The 16,983-nt window shown below is 36.5% G+C and overlaps 1 protein-coding gene across 4 annotated transcripts in view; it reads right to left on the reverse strand.

Moving 5' to 3' along the window:
• Positions 1–16,983, reverse strand: part of LOC114481200 (uncharacterized) — a 26,701-nt gene continuing 9,718 nt past the window's right edge. For 3 of the 4 annotated variants that reach the window (XM_028475762.1, XM_028475763.1, XM_028475761.1), the window contains exons 12-21: positions 13,736–13,839; positions 11,361–11,566; positions 11,185–11,272; positions 8,815–8,892; positions 8,648–8,688; positions 8,131–8,214; positions 5,500–5,557; positions 3,080–3,153; positions 1,841–1,901; positions 1–802 (exon numbers count right to left, since the gene is read on the reverse strand). In XM_028475762.1, coding sequence (XP_028331563.1) covers positions 708–802; positions 1,841–1,901; positions 3,080–3,153; positions 5,500–5,557; positions 8,131–8,214; positions 8,648–8,688; positions 8,815–8,892; positions 11,185–11,272; positions 11,361–11,566; positions 13,736–13,839 — 889 coding nt within the window. In that variant the 3' untranslated portion in view covers positions 1–707. The remainder of the gene's footprint in view (positions 803–1,840; positions 1,902–3,079; positions 3,154–5,499; positions 5,558–8,130; positions 8,215–8,647; positions 8,689–8,814; positions 8,893–11,184; positions 11,273–11,360; positions 11,567–13,735; positions 13,840–16,983) is intronic. The other variant, XM_028475764.1, reaches the window with a different exon arrangement.

Below are 16,983 nucleotides of genomic sequence, written 5' to 3' on the forward strand. Positions count from 1 at the left end.
ATGAACAACTAATGTAGATTTAGTTAGATTATTTATCTGCACATTTTTTTTTTAACTTGATTTCTATATTGTGTTAAAAAGAGTGTGTGAAAATAAAAGGGCCCAGGACGGATCCCTGTGGAAACCATTTGAGTGCAGTGAACTCCTTATGCTTTGTTGGATTCGTGTTTATCTTTGTGACATTGCGTATTACTAGCCAAAATAAACAACACTGACACGTTAATTAACCAACGTATTAGACTCATAAACAAGTCAACAAGTTCTTCCTGATGTTAGATGACATTGTAGTCCATGAACCACTTTAAGGTTCATTGTGGTGTGAGGTCAGAAATGGTGTTTTGCATAACTTAGAAAGGCTGTAGCAATTTAGATAACCACACAGTTACTACTATCATCTCCTCAGATATCTGGCATTGGGATATTTTGGCCTAAAGAACATCTGACCTCTGGATATTTGTGGATTTTTCCAAAGAAATAAGCACGTTTTTTTTCTTTTTAAGTCAGCTTGAGTCATAGAAAATGAACATCGGTACTTGAGTGACACATTGTAACAATAAAGATAAATACATTCAATTATTTTAGTTGAAAAACATTTATATACAGCTTATCATTTAAATACAGATGAGAAGAAAGTCAAATACAATCAGATATTAAAATGTTCAAAAGTAAAATGGGTTCAGGCCGGGTTTATTCACAGACATTTGGGCTCAAGTTTTGTAAACGTCGTAGTTTTGAAGAGTGTAAGTGGCAACTGTGTCCAGCAGCCATCCACGGGTCAACACTGTGGCATGTTTGGAGAGATCTGTGGAAACAATTGTTAAATAATTCAGAAATATGAACAAACTGGAAACTTTCTTTTTATAAATCAACGTATTATTTGGTTAATACATAGTAGTACTGTTAGTGTCGTTAAAAAATGTGTCTTAAACGTCCAAAAACTAGAATATTTGGACACACTTGGGTGATTCAGGCCACACAGATAAAGAACTTGTCAGATGTGGAATATAAAGCACATATAATTAAACACATGACTCTCATTGAAGGACGTTTTCAGTGTAAGTCATGATATTAATCAGCAGTGCACAAAGAAGATTTCAGAACACAGTGTCTGATAATAGAGGGCTGGATGGGTAGGCTACCTGTGATGTAAGTTCCAAAGGAGGTGAAACAAAGGAAAGCTGCATTAAAAATGAAGCAGTGCAAAAAGCAAAGAGGAGGGGACAGTTGCTCCTTCCGTCTGACATCGACAGCTCTCCTCGACCACTGAAGAGCGAGGCTGCTGAGGGCTCGGCATGTTTTGACATTCTCTTTGCTACAGTGTGACATTTTCCTCTTGGCCACTTCTCTGCTGCTGCTCACAAGGTTCCCACTCACTATATAATGCACACTCTGCTCTCCCATGTTAGCACATCTCTCTCATTCAGGTAACTTTGTCTTCACACGTCGTTAGCTCCATAATATTAGATCGAATTAATGTAAAAATACTTCCACAATACATACAAAGTTTAGATATTAGAAAAGATCATTTTTGAATTTGAACGTTTTCAAAGCCAGAGGCAATAATTAAATTCACTGCTCGCACTTTCCTCTCCAACCAGTCATTCATCCTGTTGCCATGCACCGTTTCATGCTGAACCCCTTGAGAAAATCTGTATAAAAAATATCCACCCACCCCCTGCTGCTTAAGTCAGTCTAATGTCTATCTTTATGAACGCAGTGGGAAGTTGTGCGACTGTTATTAGAGAAAGCGACAGAGTTAGCCGAGAGCTGCTGAAGCGTGTGTTATATGGTCAGAAATCACTTGTGCAAAACCCAAAGGAATCGTTAAACAAACACTCACTGCTCGAAGTGGACGATGAAAAGTCGGATCTGGGCTGAACAATGACCAGCTGATTGGACTTCTGCGTGAAACAAGAAATGCTAATTTAGCGTTAGAAGAACTGCTTTAATTCTACATGGCATCAATTTACAAAGCTGATGGAAACAATCCTTAGTTATTTCACTGCATATTGACATGACGGCATCACTCAGTTGTACATTTATTGGCCTTTACATCTGGCAGCTGTGGAGAACTTTGGAAAATTCACCAGTTTGTTCAAAAAATGACTTGAGTTACTGTTTCCTTTCTATGATTTCAAACCAAACTGGTTTTTCTTCACTGGAGCCTGGAATGTTATTATTTTTATTATTCTGAACAATCTGAGGCACTCGGCAGGGTTGTTGATAAAAAATGCTTTCATTTCATGAGGGCTATTGAATCATGGTCGTCAAGCTGCTTCCTGTAAAGCAGGGGTGTCAAACTCATTTTAGTTCAGGGGCCAAATAAAGAGCAGTTTGATCTCAAGTGGACCACAGATTTTATGTGGAAAACGAGTAATTTCAACATCATTGTGCAATAATTTACGCTTCTACGTATACATAAAATACTAAATATGTAAGTGACAAGTGACAGATATCAGTCCCAACAGGATCTTCACTTTAAATTTTCTAGATTTTGTGACCAATTTCTATTTAATTAAAAAATATAATTTAACTCAAAATTGTGTAAGAATTTTGAGTTAAATTAAATTTTGAGATAAAGTCAAAAGTTACACAAAAGTCAGTTAAATTATTTTGATGTTCATTAAACATCTGTATCACTTTACACTGGATTGACACAGAAATGTTATTTCCAAGCAGTTATGAAATTAATTGAAAGCTAAAAAAAATCAAATTTTTAAAAAAAAATTAAAGAAAGAAAGGAGTCCAACCCTCAATTTAGACCAGGAAATGGTGTTGCTTTTATTGTACGTATCCAGAAAGACTGTCTTTATAAGAGCTTTTTTCAGTCTGCCTCAAAACCCATGCAACTTTTATTATTTTTAGTATTTATTTATTTATTACCAATATGAAATCAAATGTTATTCTACATGGGGTGTAGATATTTAAATTAATGTACTGTAATATAATAATCTAGTTTTGTTAACCAGTCCATTTAATCCGAGCCAATGAAAATAAATCTGTGGCCAAATTACAAATCCTGGGCCATTTATTTCCAATGGTTATTTAATGGTTGTTTTCTCAGTTTGGTTGCACTGACCTGTTTCCCATCAAAGCGAAGAGGGTTTTTGACCACAGCTGCCCCACACAGCTCCACCATCCACTCCATTTCAACTGCAATAAACACACAACACATCCTGACGACTGAAAACATGACTTATGCGTTTTGGCAAATTAGTCCCAATTATCCGCTGGTACAATTTCAACTCTGAACTTTGTGATCTGATCTGTTCGATTCCAAACGGAGAGAGGGAGGGGGAGATCTCTGGCTCAATTCAAGGTCAGACTTCCTTTGATTCAAGAGACAGAAAACAGGTCAATACTTCGAGCTCCACTCTTAGCAATAAGTGCATTTCACTCAAGGGGTACATCATCGACTCGGTCCACAAATGATCATATTTTTCAGCGGATCACCTAAAATAAAGAACAAATAGCTGAAAATAAACTGTGTGCATAATGCAGCATATTAAAGACAAACACATGTATGTAAATAAACTACAGAAAGCAGACAATCTCATCGTATATTATCCAGAAACTCGACAGGTTGAATAATGGATGAAGCCCCGCAAGGATGAAGCAATACAGACTCTTGCCTTGTGTTCATGCCATGTAGAGGAAAGACTTTAAACTACTCACACTATAGCTAGCAGATGTCAACCCATTAGCAAAGCTTCATCGATCCAGCAGGCAGCTGGTGGATGCTGCAGGAGAAGAGCACTTTGAAAGCGCCAGGAAGACGGAAAAAAACAGAGACCGCGGCCGAGTGGGTTTCTCACTGAACATGGCCTCCTGAGACCTTCACCCATGATCTATCCATCCACTGAACCGCTATGAAAAGCCAAAGTTAAAAAGCACCTCATAAAAGTGCAAAAAAAATTGTCTTTTCAACCTGCAGCTTGGAGGTCTGCAGCAGCTTTACCCTTGAGACTCCGTGTGATGAACAAACTTAATAAAAACATTGCAGTCGAGAAAAAAGACGCTGCATGGAAGCTTATTTCCACCTTGCTTCTGAAATCATTTCCTGGCGTGTGTCAAATTCCACATCAAGAACATCCAACAACTCCAAAGCACATGGACACACTGGAATTACCCGTCATTGTTTGCCAAAGCTGAAAAAACTGTTTAAAAACAGAGTGAGTTTAAAGCTACTCAAAGTGTTGTTTGTCAAATACTGTGGGATTGTCTTTATTTTTAGTGTCCCTTTCTTCTCTTTAAGATGAGATTAAACATCCGTCCTTTTTCATTGAGAAAACAGTCATGCAAAAAAAAAAAAAAAAAAAAAAATCACACAATTAGGTTTGAGTCACTGATGTTTGTTTAAACACTGAAAACAAAGACTTCTCTGACAATAAAGCACTTGCATTTTTCCGACGGTGACTCTCAGCTTTCTGTTAACAAAGACAGTAAAGCAGGATTGCAAATTCATGATTAATTCAATGTTTTTCTCTTTTCTTATTTTTGCTTCTCAACGTGTGCCTTAAAATTGCCCCTTTTATACACGCACCGCCCCCCCTTCAGCAGACACTCCTTGTTCTTTTGTATTTAGTTACTGTTAATGTGATAAGGGAAGAATTGTTTTTTTTTTTTTGTTTAATTTGTAATTGCTTTGAGTATAGCTATGGTACATTTTAATTTTTATGTGTTGTACAAGTATGCGGGTATGTATATTGATATATTTATTTTATTTATTTATTTATTCAGTTTATTTCCGACATGGTTACATTAACTTTTTTTTTTTTTACATTTTTTGTACATGCCGAAAAAGGAGACGAGAGAAGCAGTTTGCTTATCCGGGTCCCGTCCCCTGTTTTACCATCGCAAATTTACATGGTAAATTGGTATATAAAACTATGAACACTTTCTTTTTCTTTTATTTAAATATATTATTTTTGAAACCTACAAACGAGGGTGATTTGAACCTCAAAGGAAAAAATATTTATTCTCTTTTTATTCTATTTCTTTCTGAGTTTTGTTCTAAATAAGAGGACTCGTAAAGACCACAGGCATCCATTTACTTCATTATTTTATCTGTCAAACTGTGTTGTATGGCACCCTTTGTAAACTTTGTGTGATTGTTCAAACAAAAATACAGAAAAATAAAGGGTTTTAAAAAAAATTGCCCTTTTTTTCTGAATATGAATTGAAGTATCCATTCATTCATCCATCAATCAATCAGAATAGATTGTTTTCCTCACAAGGACAGTTCATTGAAGCCACTCCTATCATTGGCCAACATTTAACAGAAGATGAACACGACTAGTCTGTAGTAACTTTTAATATTCACACCAGCCGTTCACTTCAGTCACTTCTGCAGTAATTGTTGCACTTCAAACCGAATACCAGATACCAACTTTCCATCCAATTCCCTGATCTGCTTCGCATGCACGTCCCCCTTCAACCCCTTTCAGCTCCAAAAGAAAACATTGCTTCATGTTGACCATAAATCATGCGGAGGTTTACCTGTGCTCATGTCTGTGAAAGACCCTTGGAAGCAGATCTTGTAGCCCTTCATTAGCAGCTGTGGACAGAAAATTTACATTTGAAAAACATATTATGACATAAACAAACAACCAGAATATGTTATTTATTCATTCAGTAGTTTTAACCCTCAGACATTGTTCAACAGTTGTGCATTATAACCACCTTTAAAGCAGCAAGCTTTTCTCTGAGTATAACCTCCAATTTACAACAGACACAAAGTCTCCAGACATTGTCTGTATTACTATTATTAGATGAGGAAAGTGCGAGGCAAGCCACCCTCACAGAGGTAATATCACACTTTGAGAAAGCAAAGAAAAGCCTAAACAAAAAAAAACAAAACAAAAAAAGATTTCACTGTGGATAGAGTGATGAAGTTTCAGGTTTTTCAGTCAAAAAAGGCTATTTTTAAGTTGTTTATCAAGGGATATCTTATGTTTATGAGTGAGCCATATGCCTAATATGGGTTTACAGCATGGGGGAGCATGAGATAATGTGTTTGAACACAAATAAAAACCGACACTACCTTGTTTTGTGTACTTTTCACTCAAAATGTCAGCATGTGTGTCACTTTCGAAAGTAGCTTCGCTTTTGGAAGACAATGACTTTTGATTAACCTCCTCCACACTTCCCATGGACGAAGTGGTAATTGTTGGCTCACAGCGATGGACTCCAGTGCCCTGTGGCTATGATCAGGATTAGCAGGTATATGATTGGACAGACGGCTGTATGTTTCAAACAATAGCCTTTTCCGACATTTCAAATGGGGATTTAGTTTTAATTAAGAGTTCAGCCCTAATCGTTGGCCTGAGGTGCTTTGGTGAGATGACAAACAGTTTGTTATAGATTTTTAATTTAGACAACAGTTAATACCCTGCAGGACGTATTAGATTGTGAAAGTATGCAGAGCCGTGGCATTAATATTCTGCCTACAGACCCTCGGCCACTAAGTTTGGTCGGTTTGTCACGCTGGTGCAGGTGACAGGATATGAACGAGCCAATCTGCTGGGTCCTATCAAAGTGTGGATGCCACTTAAAGAAGCTTGAAATTGCAAACTAATTCAATTAGCGAGACTCCTTCAAAGGCTGTGATTCGGCCAACATGACATCTAGCCATTTCCAATTTTCCCCCTCAGTAGCGACAGAATTGGTCCGGCTGGCCTCACACCAAGGGGAAAATGACAATTAGCTCTTCACAACAGGGGCTGAGCTAAGATGCTGGTGCAATAAGAGAAAATGGGTTCAAGAGCTGCATGTAAATAGGGCGTTTTATTTCATTTTTAATGGGCTCACATTTTCATATTCTATATGGATTTAAGTATTTTCTTCTATGTTTGGAATCATCTTTAAATAGTTCTAATTTTATCAGCACGGAAGGAAATAAGTTGACGGTGTTGAGAACAAACTGTTGACACTTCATCCAATTCATAGACTTTAGCCTCATTACTTTGGAAGACGTTGGATAATTATAGCTTCCAATTGGCTAATTTGGCAACCCTGTAAAAACAAAGCAAAACACATTTTAAGTCTTTGTGAGGCCCAGATGTTTTTTTTTTTTTTTGGGAGTATGAGCTCCTATTTTTGTCTTTTAAACCCTACCATTCCAATCGTTACACTCCAGTCAACAGAAATACAAACTTATTTTAAATGTCGGGTTCTCACAGAGGAAGATGGATGGTTGATGCCTAGTTACTAGACTTGCTTTTTCTTGTGAATGTAGCAGTGATTTATTAGTTATAGCAAAGTTCAATCATTCGATTTAGTGTTTCCAAACTGGCCTGGAGGGGGATATTCAAGAAAAAGAGAAATATAGTAAAAAATTATTATTTTTTTAAACTTGTCGGGACTCAAATTTTCTGTGATTCTGAAAAACGGATGGAAACAGAAATGAATATTGTTGGTATTAATATTGTTTTGTAATTTGCGTGTTTGTTTTTTCCTCATTTTTTTTACAAAATCATGCAAAAATTGCAACATGACTTCAAATGCCTGTTGTGGCCTAATATCACACATACACTCAAAATCGTTCTCCGTAAAGGGATGGGAAATGAGACGGAATTATCTTTCAAACGGTTTCTAAGAAAAGCTGTCCCCTTTGAAGATAACGCAAACAGAGTAAAAAAACGAAAAAGGGCAATAACTCAGAAAAAATAAATGTGCACTTCTCATTTTCGAACTCCATCAAGGTATTAGTACCCTGAAGCCACTCACCAAATTTGGTTATTGTAACTTAAACGATTTCTGAGAAAAGCTGTCCCATTTGAAGATACCTGGAACAGAGTGTAAAAAAAAATAAATAAAAAAAAACAAAAACAGAAAACGGGCAATAACTCCGGAAAAAATACTTTGTTTGCTTGTCTTTTTCGAACTCCATCAAGGTATTGATATCCTGAAGCCACACACACAATTTGGTTATCGTATCTTAAACGGTTTTGAGAAAAGCTGTCCCCTTTAACTCGGACGAACGGACGGACGAAACTCAACCCCATATCCCTCAACAAAACAAAATAGGTCCAATATAAAAAAAACCCACTAATAGCCCTTATACTAGGAGTATTATAAGAAACTATACAGATGAATTGAACACTACATGGCGGTATAAAAGACACTCACATTACGGTCATCAGTAGTACGAGCTCTGAAGGGGCCTTGATGGTTTGGTCCATTCACCACGTCACCTCTCACCTCAAATGGACTCTGTCAACATAAAAAGGCTACTGACGTGTAATTCTATAATCTTACACTGCCTGCCTTAACAGCTTTCTAGAAAAGTCTAATAACATAATCTGATGAAAAATATAAACAGGGAAACCACTACAGCTGTTTTACTTAAGGTTTGCTCTTTAAAGAAATCACTGAGCAGCACAGAGAACAGTCCTTAATCATGTTTACAATCTGTTCAAGATGATAGAGAAATGCTTTCAAATCATTGACATCATTAAACAAAGCCTGGCAAAGGAGCACAATGGTGTATCAAAGAACCAGATGTAGGGATCACTAAAGCAAACTGTGGACAAATGAATTATTAAGCATCACAGCAAACGGCAAAAAGAGGCTCCTTATGCAGCCTTAATTCAACACGGAGACTGAAATGGAAAACCAGTGACTCGAGGATGACAGGCAAGCATACCTCGTCTAAGAGCTTCTTTTGTTTGAAGCATTCAGAAATCCCTGCAGGGAGAAAAACAACAACAATAAAGATACATGAGCCTATTCAGAGGCACAAACGATCCAATCCATCCGGATCCAACGGTCCTGAAGCCATGAGTGGTTCTGTTGGACATTAAAGACACTTACACTGGAAGCTCACCACCCATTTTCTGCCTGCGATGCCAAGGAAGTATTTCAGAGTGCGCTCACAAACCAGCTGCTCATCTGGGAGAGAGACGAGAAGATGTAGATACGTGTGAAAGATCAGAACAGATGCTCTCACACACCTTCATTCACTGAACTGTCAACACTAAGTAATAATAGAGATCAAGTGAAAGGAGGATTGGTCAGACGGGCCTCATTCAACCAGTTTTATTTCCAGTGTTTTGAAAAAGTGGAGGCCTCGTAGATCAATGAAGATCGTTTGGTCGAAAAAAAAGATGTAAAAGTTAAAAGAATGGCCTCTTGGAAATTTGTTTTCGTCTCCACTGTAAACACTCTCTTATTGACACCTTCGGAAAATGTTGGTGCATTGCATTGTGGGATATGGAGTCCCTTAGACAGATGCATAAAAGCGTTTCACGTCATTCTCAATGTGATTTCTTGTGTTTGTCCCCAAAAACTCTGCCAAAGTGACTTTTAAACACATTTCAATAAGAGAGTGGACATCAAAACAAACTTTCGAGCAAAAATTTTAGGCTTTTCCACCTTTTTTTTTTTCAATCAAATTATCTATTTATTGATCTACGAGGTTTTAATTGGGGACATATACTCCATAGTTGTATATTTATACAGCTTTTTGCTTTCCTAGTTTAGATTTATACTTGTATTTCAATCTAAATGTAACAATTATACATATATTACTTATATGTAGATAATTATTGCTTTTAAACTGTATTTTTGTGTTGCTTAAATGTTACTTACCCTGCTTAGATCTAAGTTGACCTTAAGCATTTTATTTTAAATTGTTTCACTTTTGCTTCACATTTATATTATGCCTGTAATGAATTACTTAGGCTGATATTTTTCATCATTTTAAATTAGAGCGACATCACTAAAGTAATGAATAAAGTAATTCTGATTTCTAGTGAACTGCAGTCATTTTTACTTTAATGTCGACTCCTTAATCTAAAAGTGAAATTATAGGACAAGCGTTTGCTTTGTTGCTATGAGATCATCTACTTCCAATCATTTCAAAATGCACTTTCTGTAAATTATGACTTTAAATGCCTTCCTCCTCTCCGACCTTTCACTGTGAAGATCGAGCCCGGGTTCACTAATGAACACATGTTCGTTAGGAAGACTTCTTAAACACTGTTTTTTCTGGCGCTTTGGAGACTGCGAGCCAAGACATTAAAAGCAATTTGTCAGAAGAGCTAATTGGCAACAGGTGGATGAAAGGAGGAGAGAGCAGGCGAAGCTTAGAGTTTATCTCCGAGGGCGCACAAAACAAGCTGTACGTACGCAGAGCGGGGAAGCGTGTGCGTTGGCGCGCAAGTAAATATGTAAAATAGGAACGACGTCAGAAATAGGTTGATTTTAATTGCTTTAGTGCCACTTTAAGTGCTACTTTAAAGAAAGAAAAAAAAACATTGCACTGCTACCAAAGCTTGTAGCAGCGTTACATTTTTCAGTTACAATTGCTTTCTCAATTACGCATGTTCAAATTACAATTATTTTTTTTATTATTACATCCTCAATTACTAAAGTTCTATTATAATTAATCACAATTACGGAGCCTGAAATAAATAACCGAATAAAAGTTAACGTTCCTCTTGTGTTAGCTTTCTGTTAGCATCTCTTATGATAACGGGTCCTAAATCAGCTGTAAAATACACTAAAAACAAATATCTATCATCTAATTTATTTCCTATTAATTGTTTATCTTGTTAAGCTTCCTAATAAATGAAAATATAGGTTTTAATGATTTAGGTGTGGACGTATGAGCCTTTTTGTGTCAGTATACCCGTTGATTTATACTGTATATCTTTTTAAATGATAAAATGTGAGAAAGCTTGTTATGAAACATATTTACTGGATATATTTCACTATGCACAATGCACACTTTATATTTGACTTTTCTATCATGTACATATTTATCTTTATTACTTTTAATCTATTATAATTATTGTTACTATATTTTACTCTTTATTTTTTTCTTTTTTGTGGCATCCAGTGTGGTGAGCAAAATAGAAATGTCATTATGCAGGGAAACACGTTTCTTTACTGTGCACATGACAACACTTTGAATCTTGAATTTATATAATTGTTAACTACATATGTGTAGAACTGTACATAGAAGTTTGACATGGTTTAGCATTAAATTATAACTGACAATTTTTATAGAATTTTCATGTCAATTTCAATTACAAAGTCAATTATCTGAACAATATTACAATTTAATTACATTTACGACAGCAACAGATTTTTCAAATTACACTCACAATTCAGCCGTAATTGTAATTAGTTATCAATTACATTTATAATTGACCCCAACCCTGGCTTATAGTCACTTACTGGTTCGCATGACAACGTGAGTCACTTCTGGTGTCACCTGCGAAATCACACGCGCTCCAACTCTCTTTGCAAATTTTTTCACCATTATCTGTTGAAGACAGCGTCTGATTGGTGAGTCTATCAGACGTAACGTAATGCATTAAAGGTTCTTAAAGGTGAGGAAAAAAAGAAGGCACCTGTTCACCGGGACCTAATCCAGAGGACACGAGCAGCAGCTTGGCTTTACATTTGTCTTTTGGAGGACTATCGTTTTCTTTGTCTTCCTGTCCATCTGATGGTGAACTGCATTCGTTCACTGTTTGAACAGCTGCAGTTGAACTGTGGGCTTTGGAGTGAGCAGGAGCTTTAAAAGTCGGCCCGGATTGTGATGAGGGCTGAGCTGCTGTGAGAGCAAGAAATAAAACAAACACAAAAAAAAAAGAAAATAAATGCAAAGATTAAACTCGGTGGTTGTTCTTGTCTTTCACATTCACATCCACAATTACTTCCACTTTGCGATAACCGCTCTCAGAAAACAAATGACTAAATGCTGAAAATATCTTGTGACGTAGCTCAAATAAATCAGTCGCACTGAAAAAGAATCTCTAAAGGCAGGTTGATGGATTCCTGTCATTATCATATATTAAGATAAAATCATCACGCTCTCTCTCTCAAAGGGGGACAGCTGCAATGACCCACATCTCATTATCACTTCCTGTTTCTGAAACAGAACATGATCGACTGTTAAATGCAGCTCTGCCAGCAAAAGCAAACCTTGGAACTTTCTCATACTTCTGAGTCACTGTGACAATGTTTTTGTCTGTGTTTTCTATGTAATTATGTCAGAGCTTTGATTCAGTAGAAAAGGTCTTAACATCCATGACACACAGTCGGATGTATTAATAACCGTAGCACATCCAAACCTAAATCAGGTATCAAAGATAAAACATTTTAGGTTATAGATGTCAAACCCAGCTAAATGTACAATTACTGCAACACTAACAGAAAAATATAACAGCTTACTTCATACTGCAGGGCAGGCATGGGAAAACTATGGTCTGCAGGCCTTTTTACGGCCAGAAAATGGAGGACTGAAGGTCTAAAAAGTTTGACAAACGGACAAATATGTCCAATTCCACCCATAATTCCGATCAATCCCGCTCACTACATGCTGGGGTTTATTCACTGATCATCATGTTATCCCATGATTGATAATGAAGTAGGGCTGGGCGATAAGGACCAAAATTCATATCTGAATATTTTTTCTCAAAATGTCGATATACGATATTAATCTCGATATTTCTATAATCTATCTCCATAAAGTCTGACCAGAAAGACAATTCTGTGTTAAATTTGCTGATGAAAAATGCCACACAGACACAATTATTAACAAACAGCTGCACAATATGTGATACGTTAGGCTTTTTCTCCTCTAAGGGACAGCACGTGTGAGTGAGTTCTGTACTGTGGCTTATTTAGGGGAAAGTCTACAATCTACAAAATGAGTATTTTAAAAGCTAAACTAAGCTAAATAAGTTATAGAATATATATCTCTGAAAAATAGAAACATTTTAAAGGAAAATTAGAAAAATATAGATATATCTCGATATTGTCATTTTCTATATTGCCGAAGTAGAAAACTCGATATATCTTGAATCATAATATATTGCCCAGCCCTATATTGAAGTGTGTTTTTAATGCGTTTTCAAATGGGTAAACCATGAAATGGAATTCAGGAAATTTTGAAACAAAAAAGGCCATAACGTAACATCAAATGCAAACACTTCCAAGCACGCACACACATGCCAAAACCATGAACGTAATGGCTTTTAAATGTCATCCAGATTATTTCCCACAAACATCATCCATCTGCTCACGGTCCGGCCCCTGGATCAAGTTTTAGAACCAAATATGGCCCACGAGTCAAAAGTGTGCCCACCCCTGCTCTAGGTACAATACTGATATGTAGATTCTACTAAAATGTTTCTGATATAATACTAGAAACCAAAAGATTACAGATTAATATAAAAATATTCTCCATTATTTAATTCAATAAGCATTCTCAGATATAATCCTAACATTGCATTAGTTCATAATCAAGCTCACCCAACATTCTGAAAGCCAAATATTTCCTCATTTATTAACTCAAATCAGAAGCTAAAGCAAATTTAAACAAATATTAGTTGCAGAAACACATATAATACTTTTATATTATAAAAAATGTATGTAGACTAGATTGTTCCTTCCCCTCCATCATGTGAGATGCTTTCATAATTACAAACCTAAAGACATGTTTATAGCCTGAAATCAAAAGGACTAACTTGGAAATGCATGGTTTCAGAGGAAACCTTAAATTATATGCTGTGCTTAACATCAGAGCAAAACCTCATCATTTAACTGCATGAGCTGCCAAACCTACAGGCCCTAAAATACTGTGAATGACAAACATTTTACAATGCACAAAAGCATGCAGACACAACTTTGCATTTTTTTTTTTTAGGTGACAACAATTCATGATAAATTTAAAATATTTCTACACTCACACACAGGTTGCCTATGACGACAGTCTTACCAATATCTTTACTGCTGCCCAACTTTGTCCCACAGGCCTCGGTGAGTCCTTTGCGCTCTGATGTGTTTGCATTTGTGTCCCGTTCTGCACCTGCTCCATCTTTCCTATAAAACAAACCAACATGTGTGGGACAGTAGTTGTGGCCGTGCGTTAACTTAGTTTTTCAATGTAAAAAGTGGAGCAAAGAAACATTAATGGTTAAACAAGCTGTTTAGTCATCTACTGCTTGTTGTGAGTTTATAAGAGTAAAATATATACGTACATGGGAGTCCTACTTCTGAACAAGGAACAGGAAAATAGGACATTTCGTTTAAATAAATTTTTTAAAAAAGGTTTAAAAAAACTAAGAAATAAAGATCAACCAAAATGTATTAGTAATGAAAAAACAATAGTGATATTCAACTTTGTAATGCAATTTCATTTTTTTTCTTCTGCTTTCTTTAACCCCCCCCCCCCCCCCAAAAAAAAAAAAAATGTTAAATATTAAATTAAGTCACAAAAGTTAAAATCTGCCAATTTTGACTCCATTATAAACATTAGATTTGTGGTTAAATGGTCATGTGTCTTGAACTTCAGAAAAGTTTCTTGCATTGCATTGTGGGATTTGGAGTCCTGTAGAAGAATGCAAATATGGCACAGAAGCAGAAAAGTTTCTTCAAGAAGTGTTTTTTTTTTTTTTTTTTTTATTTTTTTTTTTTATTTCATTCGTACTGTGATTTATTGCAATTCTTTGCCAGACAAGGAAAACAGTGATTTGATTGATGTCATTTTGGTCGTGCTCTGTTTATCATGTTCCGTGCAACGCCATTCATTTCGTCTCCAATTTTTAATCCGTGAAAACACCAGAAATGTCACCTTGGGTTCACATTAGCATCAGTAAGGGAGTCGAACCCATGCCTTCTTGCTGTAAGACTTTGCTAACCAGTACAACCAGTGTGCGGTCACTATTAAAATACAAACCTTTATTAATTATACCTGAATACTTACAGTATAGTTGATTTACTTGGTTTTTTTCCATCACCCTTTCAGAAAATTGTTGTTCTTCATAATAATGTATACAGTAAATATTGTACATCTTTAAAAGCAGCATTTTTGATATATTTATCACTGTTATTGACACCTTCCTTATCTCATTTATCATTGGTTGATCAGCTATGACATTTTATGTTGCACAGTCAGTGCACAGGTCTTAACATAAACTTATAAACAGCATTTTAGCACAATCACTGGTCAGTCCCCGACTATATTAGAATTAGACTGTATTTCATGGCTAGCAGCCGAGCCTTGAAGAGGACTATTTAAAAGTGCACAGTCAGAGGGATCGACACTGTATAAATTCATTGGCCAATCACGGCAGTCAAAAAGCAATCTTGTGTTGCATTGTTAGTAAATTTATAGTCACAATTGTGCAGCGTAGTCTTTTGTCTTGGGATTGCAGGATTACATTGCTGGTTTTACGGCTGAGTAAAAGCAATTCAAACTCAAGAGTTATTGTTTCCTCCCACGTACGATGTGCAGGAGACAACAAAGCCAAATATATGATGGCCCTAACACAGTGACTGCACAAAATCAATGACTTACAAGCCATTTCATAAGTAATATGTATTTAGTCGTGCCAGATCTTTCCGTTGTTTTCCGTTGGTTTAAAAAGAAAAAAAAAAACGACAGTGAAAGTGCCAGCTGGCAGAACGCCAGTTTTTAAATTACCTGTACTGAAATGATGGCAATTCATTAAAGAGCTACTTCCCACTGCCAACAGGGCTTTCTGGATTCACAACAGCACCCCTTGAGATGCTTTTTCTTTTTTCTTGTTTCAATTTAGAGCTTGTACATCGAAAAACTTCTATTTCCGGCAATCAGCTTTTTTTCACCTTTTTTCTTCCATATTTCTTTCTCCATCACTTCCTCTGTTTTGCCCTGAGGAAAGCACTTAGGAGCCAGCCAGTGAAGAGGTTGGAGGGAGGCATTCTGCCGGGAGAGATAAATTACTGTGGCAACACAAGTTTCCCTCTAAGTGCCCTAAATGACATAGGATGCAGTCAGTAATGACTTTCTTATTCTACACAGCATAAGCAGATTCTGGGTTCATTAGCGAGATTATCCACCCTTCCTCCCCAGATGCATCGCTCTCTCCGAAAAGGCAGAACAACACACACTCAGACACAGACGGTCGCTAACGTCTTCCCTCTGTTACAGACACTAAGCGAGCAATTACATGCCACTTGCTCCAGCTATTGTAACGCCTGATATGTGTGGATGTTGTTAACTGAGCTGCATTCTAAATTCTTGAGTCTAGTTCACACTGAGGACAGAAACGCAGCGTGTTGGGTAAAGTTTTACCTCGCTAAAAATTATTGACTGAAGCCAGGTTCTTCAAAGGTTATCGCATGACTTGAGGCCAGTGATTGGTTAAATTGGCCTGATGAGTAAACAAAGAAAGTCCTTCATGCCATGATGTCCCATATGACCACTCATTTCCCCTGTATCCTGCACCGAGAGCCGTCTCCTTCGTATTCCTCTTTCATTTTGCAAACTCATACGTTTGAATGGGGTTTGATGAGACAAACAATCTCATGTGGGTCTGTTAGAGATGAAGCTAACCCCAAAACTGGCTTAGATGTCTTTATATGGAAACTTAAAAACAAAAAGATGAAACAGCACTTTTAACAAAAACCAACAAACCACAAAGTTTTCCCTTTTGACGATCAAGCGAGTTTGAAAACTGAAAAAACATGTATTTAAACAAAACCAACAATCTTTGATATGAAAATAACATTGAGCTCAGCCGTTATCCATACACTAACAGGGTCGATCTGGTCTAAAACGGAATCATTCCTGGGAATCCCTCAGCTCTGATGTTATCAGCTCCTCTAACCACTTCCTGCATTTCCTACTACAGGCCATGTAATGCTAACCAGCTTCAATCCACTCATGTTGGAAAAGCAATTATACGATCAAAACTAAACTCATTCTTAATTTATTTTTCCAGTGGAAAACCTGTGTTAACATTTGAGGCTCTATTTCAGAGTAAAGCAGCTTTTATCACAGTGGGGGCCACAAAAATGAGATTGTCTGATCTGAGGGCCACATAATCAACAATCATGTCAACATTTAGAATAATGCATCCAAGCATTATTATAGGGAAAAACAAAGGGTTTTATCTGTATTCTGTCACTTTTGTGTGTTTTTGGAGGAATTTAATAGTTTTTTTTTCCATCAGTTTGTCTATTTTTGTTGTGTTTTTGTTT

Source organism: Gouania willdenowi, chromosome 19, assembly GCF_900634775.1.
Source record: "Gouania willdenowi chromosome 19, fGouWil2.1, whole genome shotgun sequence".
In the NCBI taxonomy this organism is placed as follows: Eukaryota; Metazoa; Chordata; class Actinopteri; order Blenniiformes; family Gobiesocidae; genus Gouania; species Gouania willdenowi.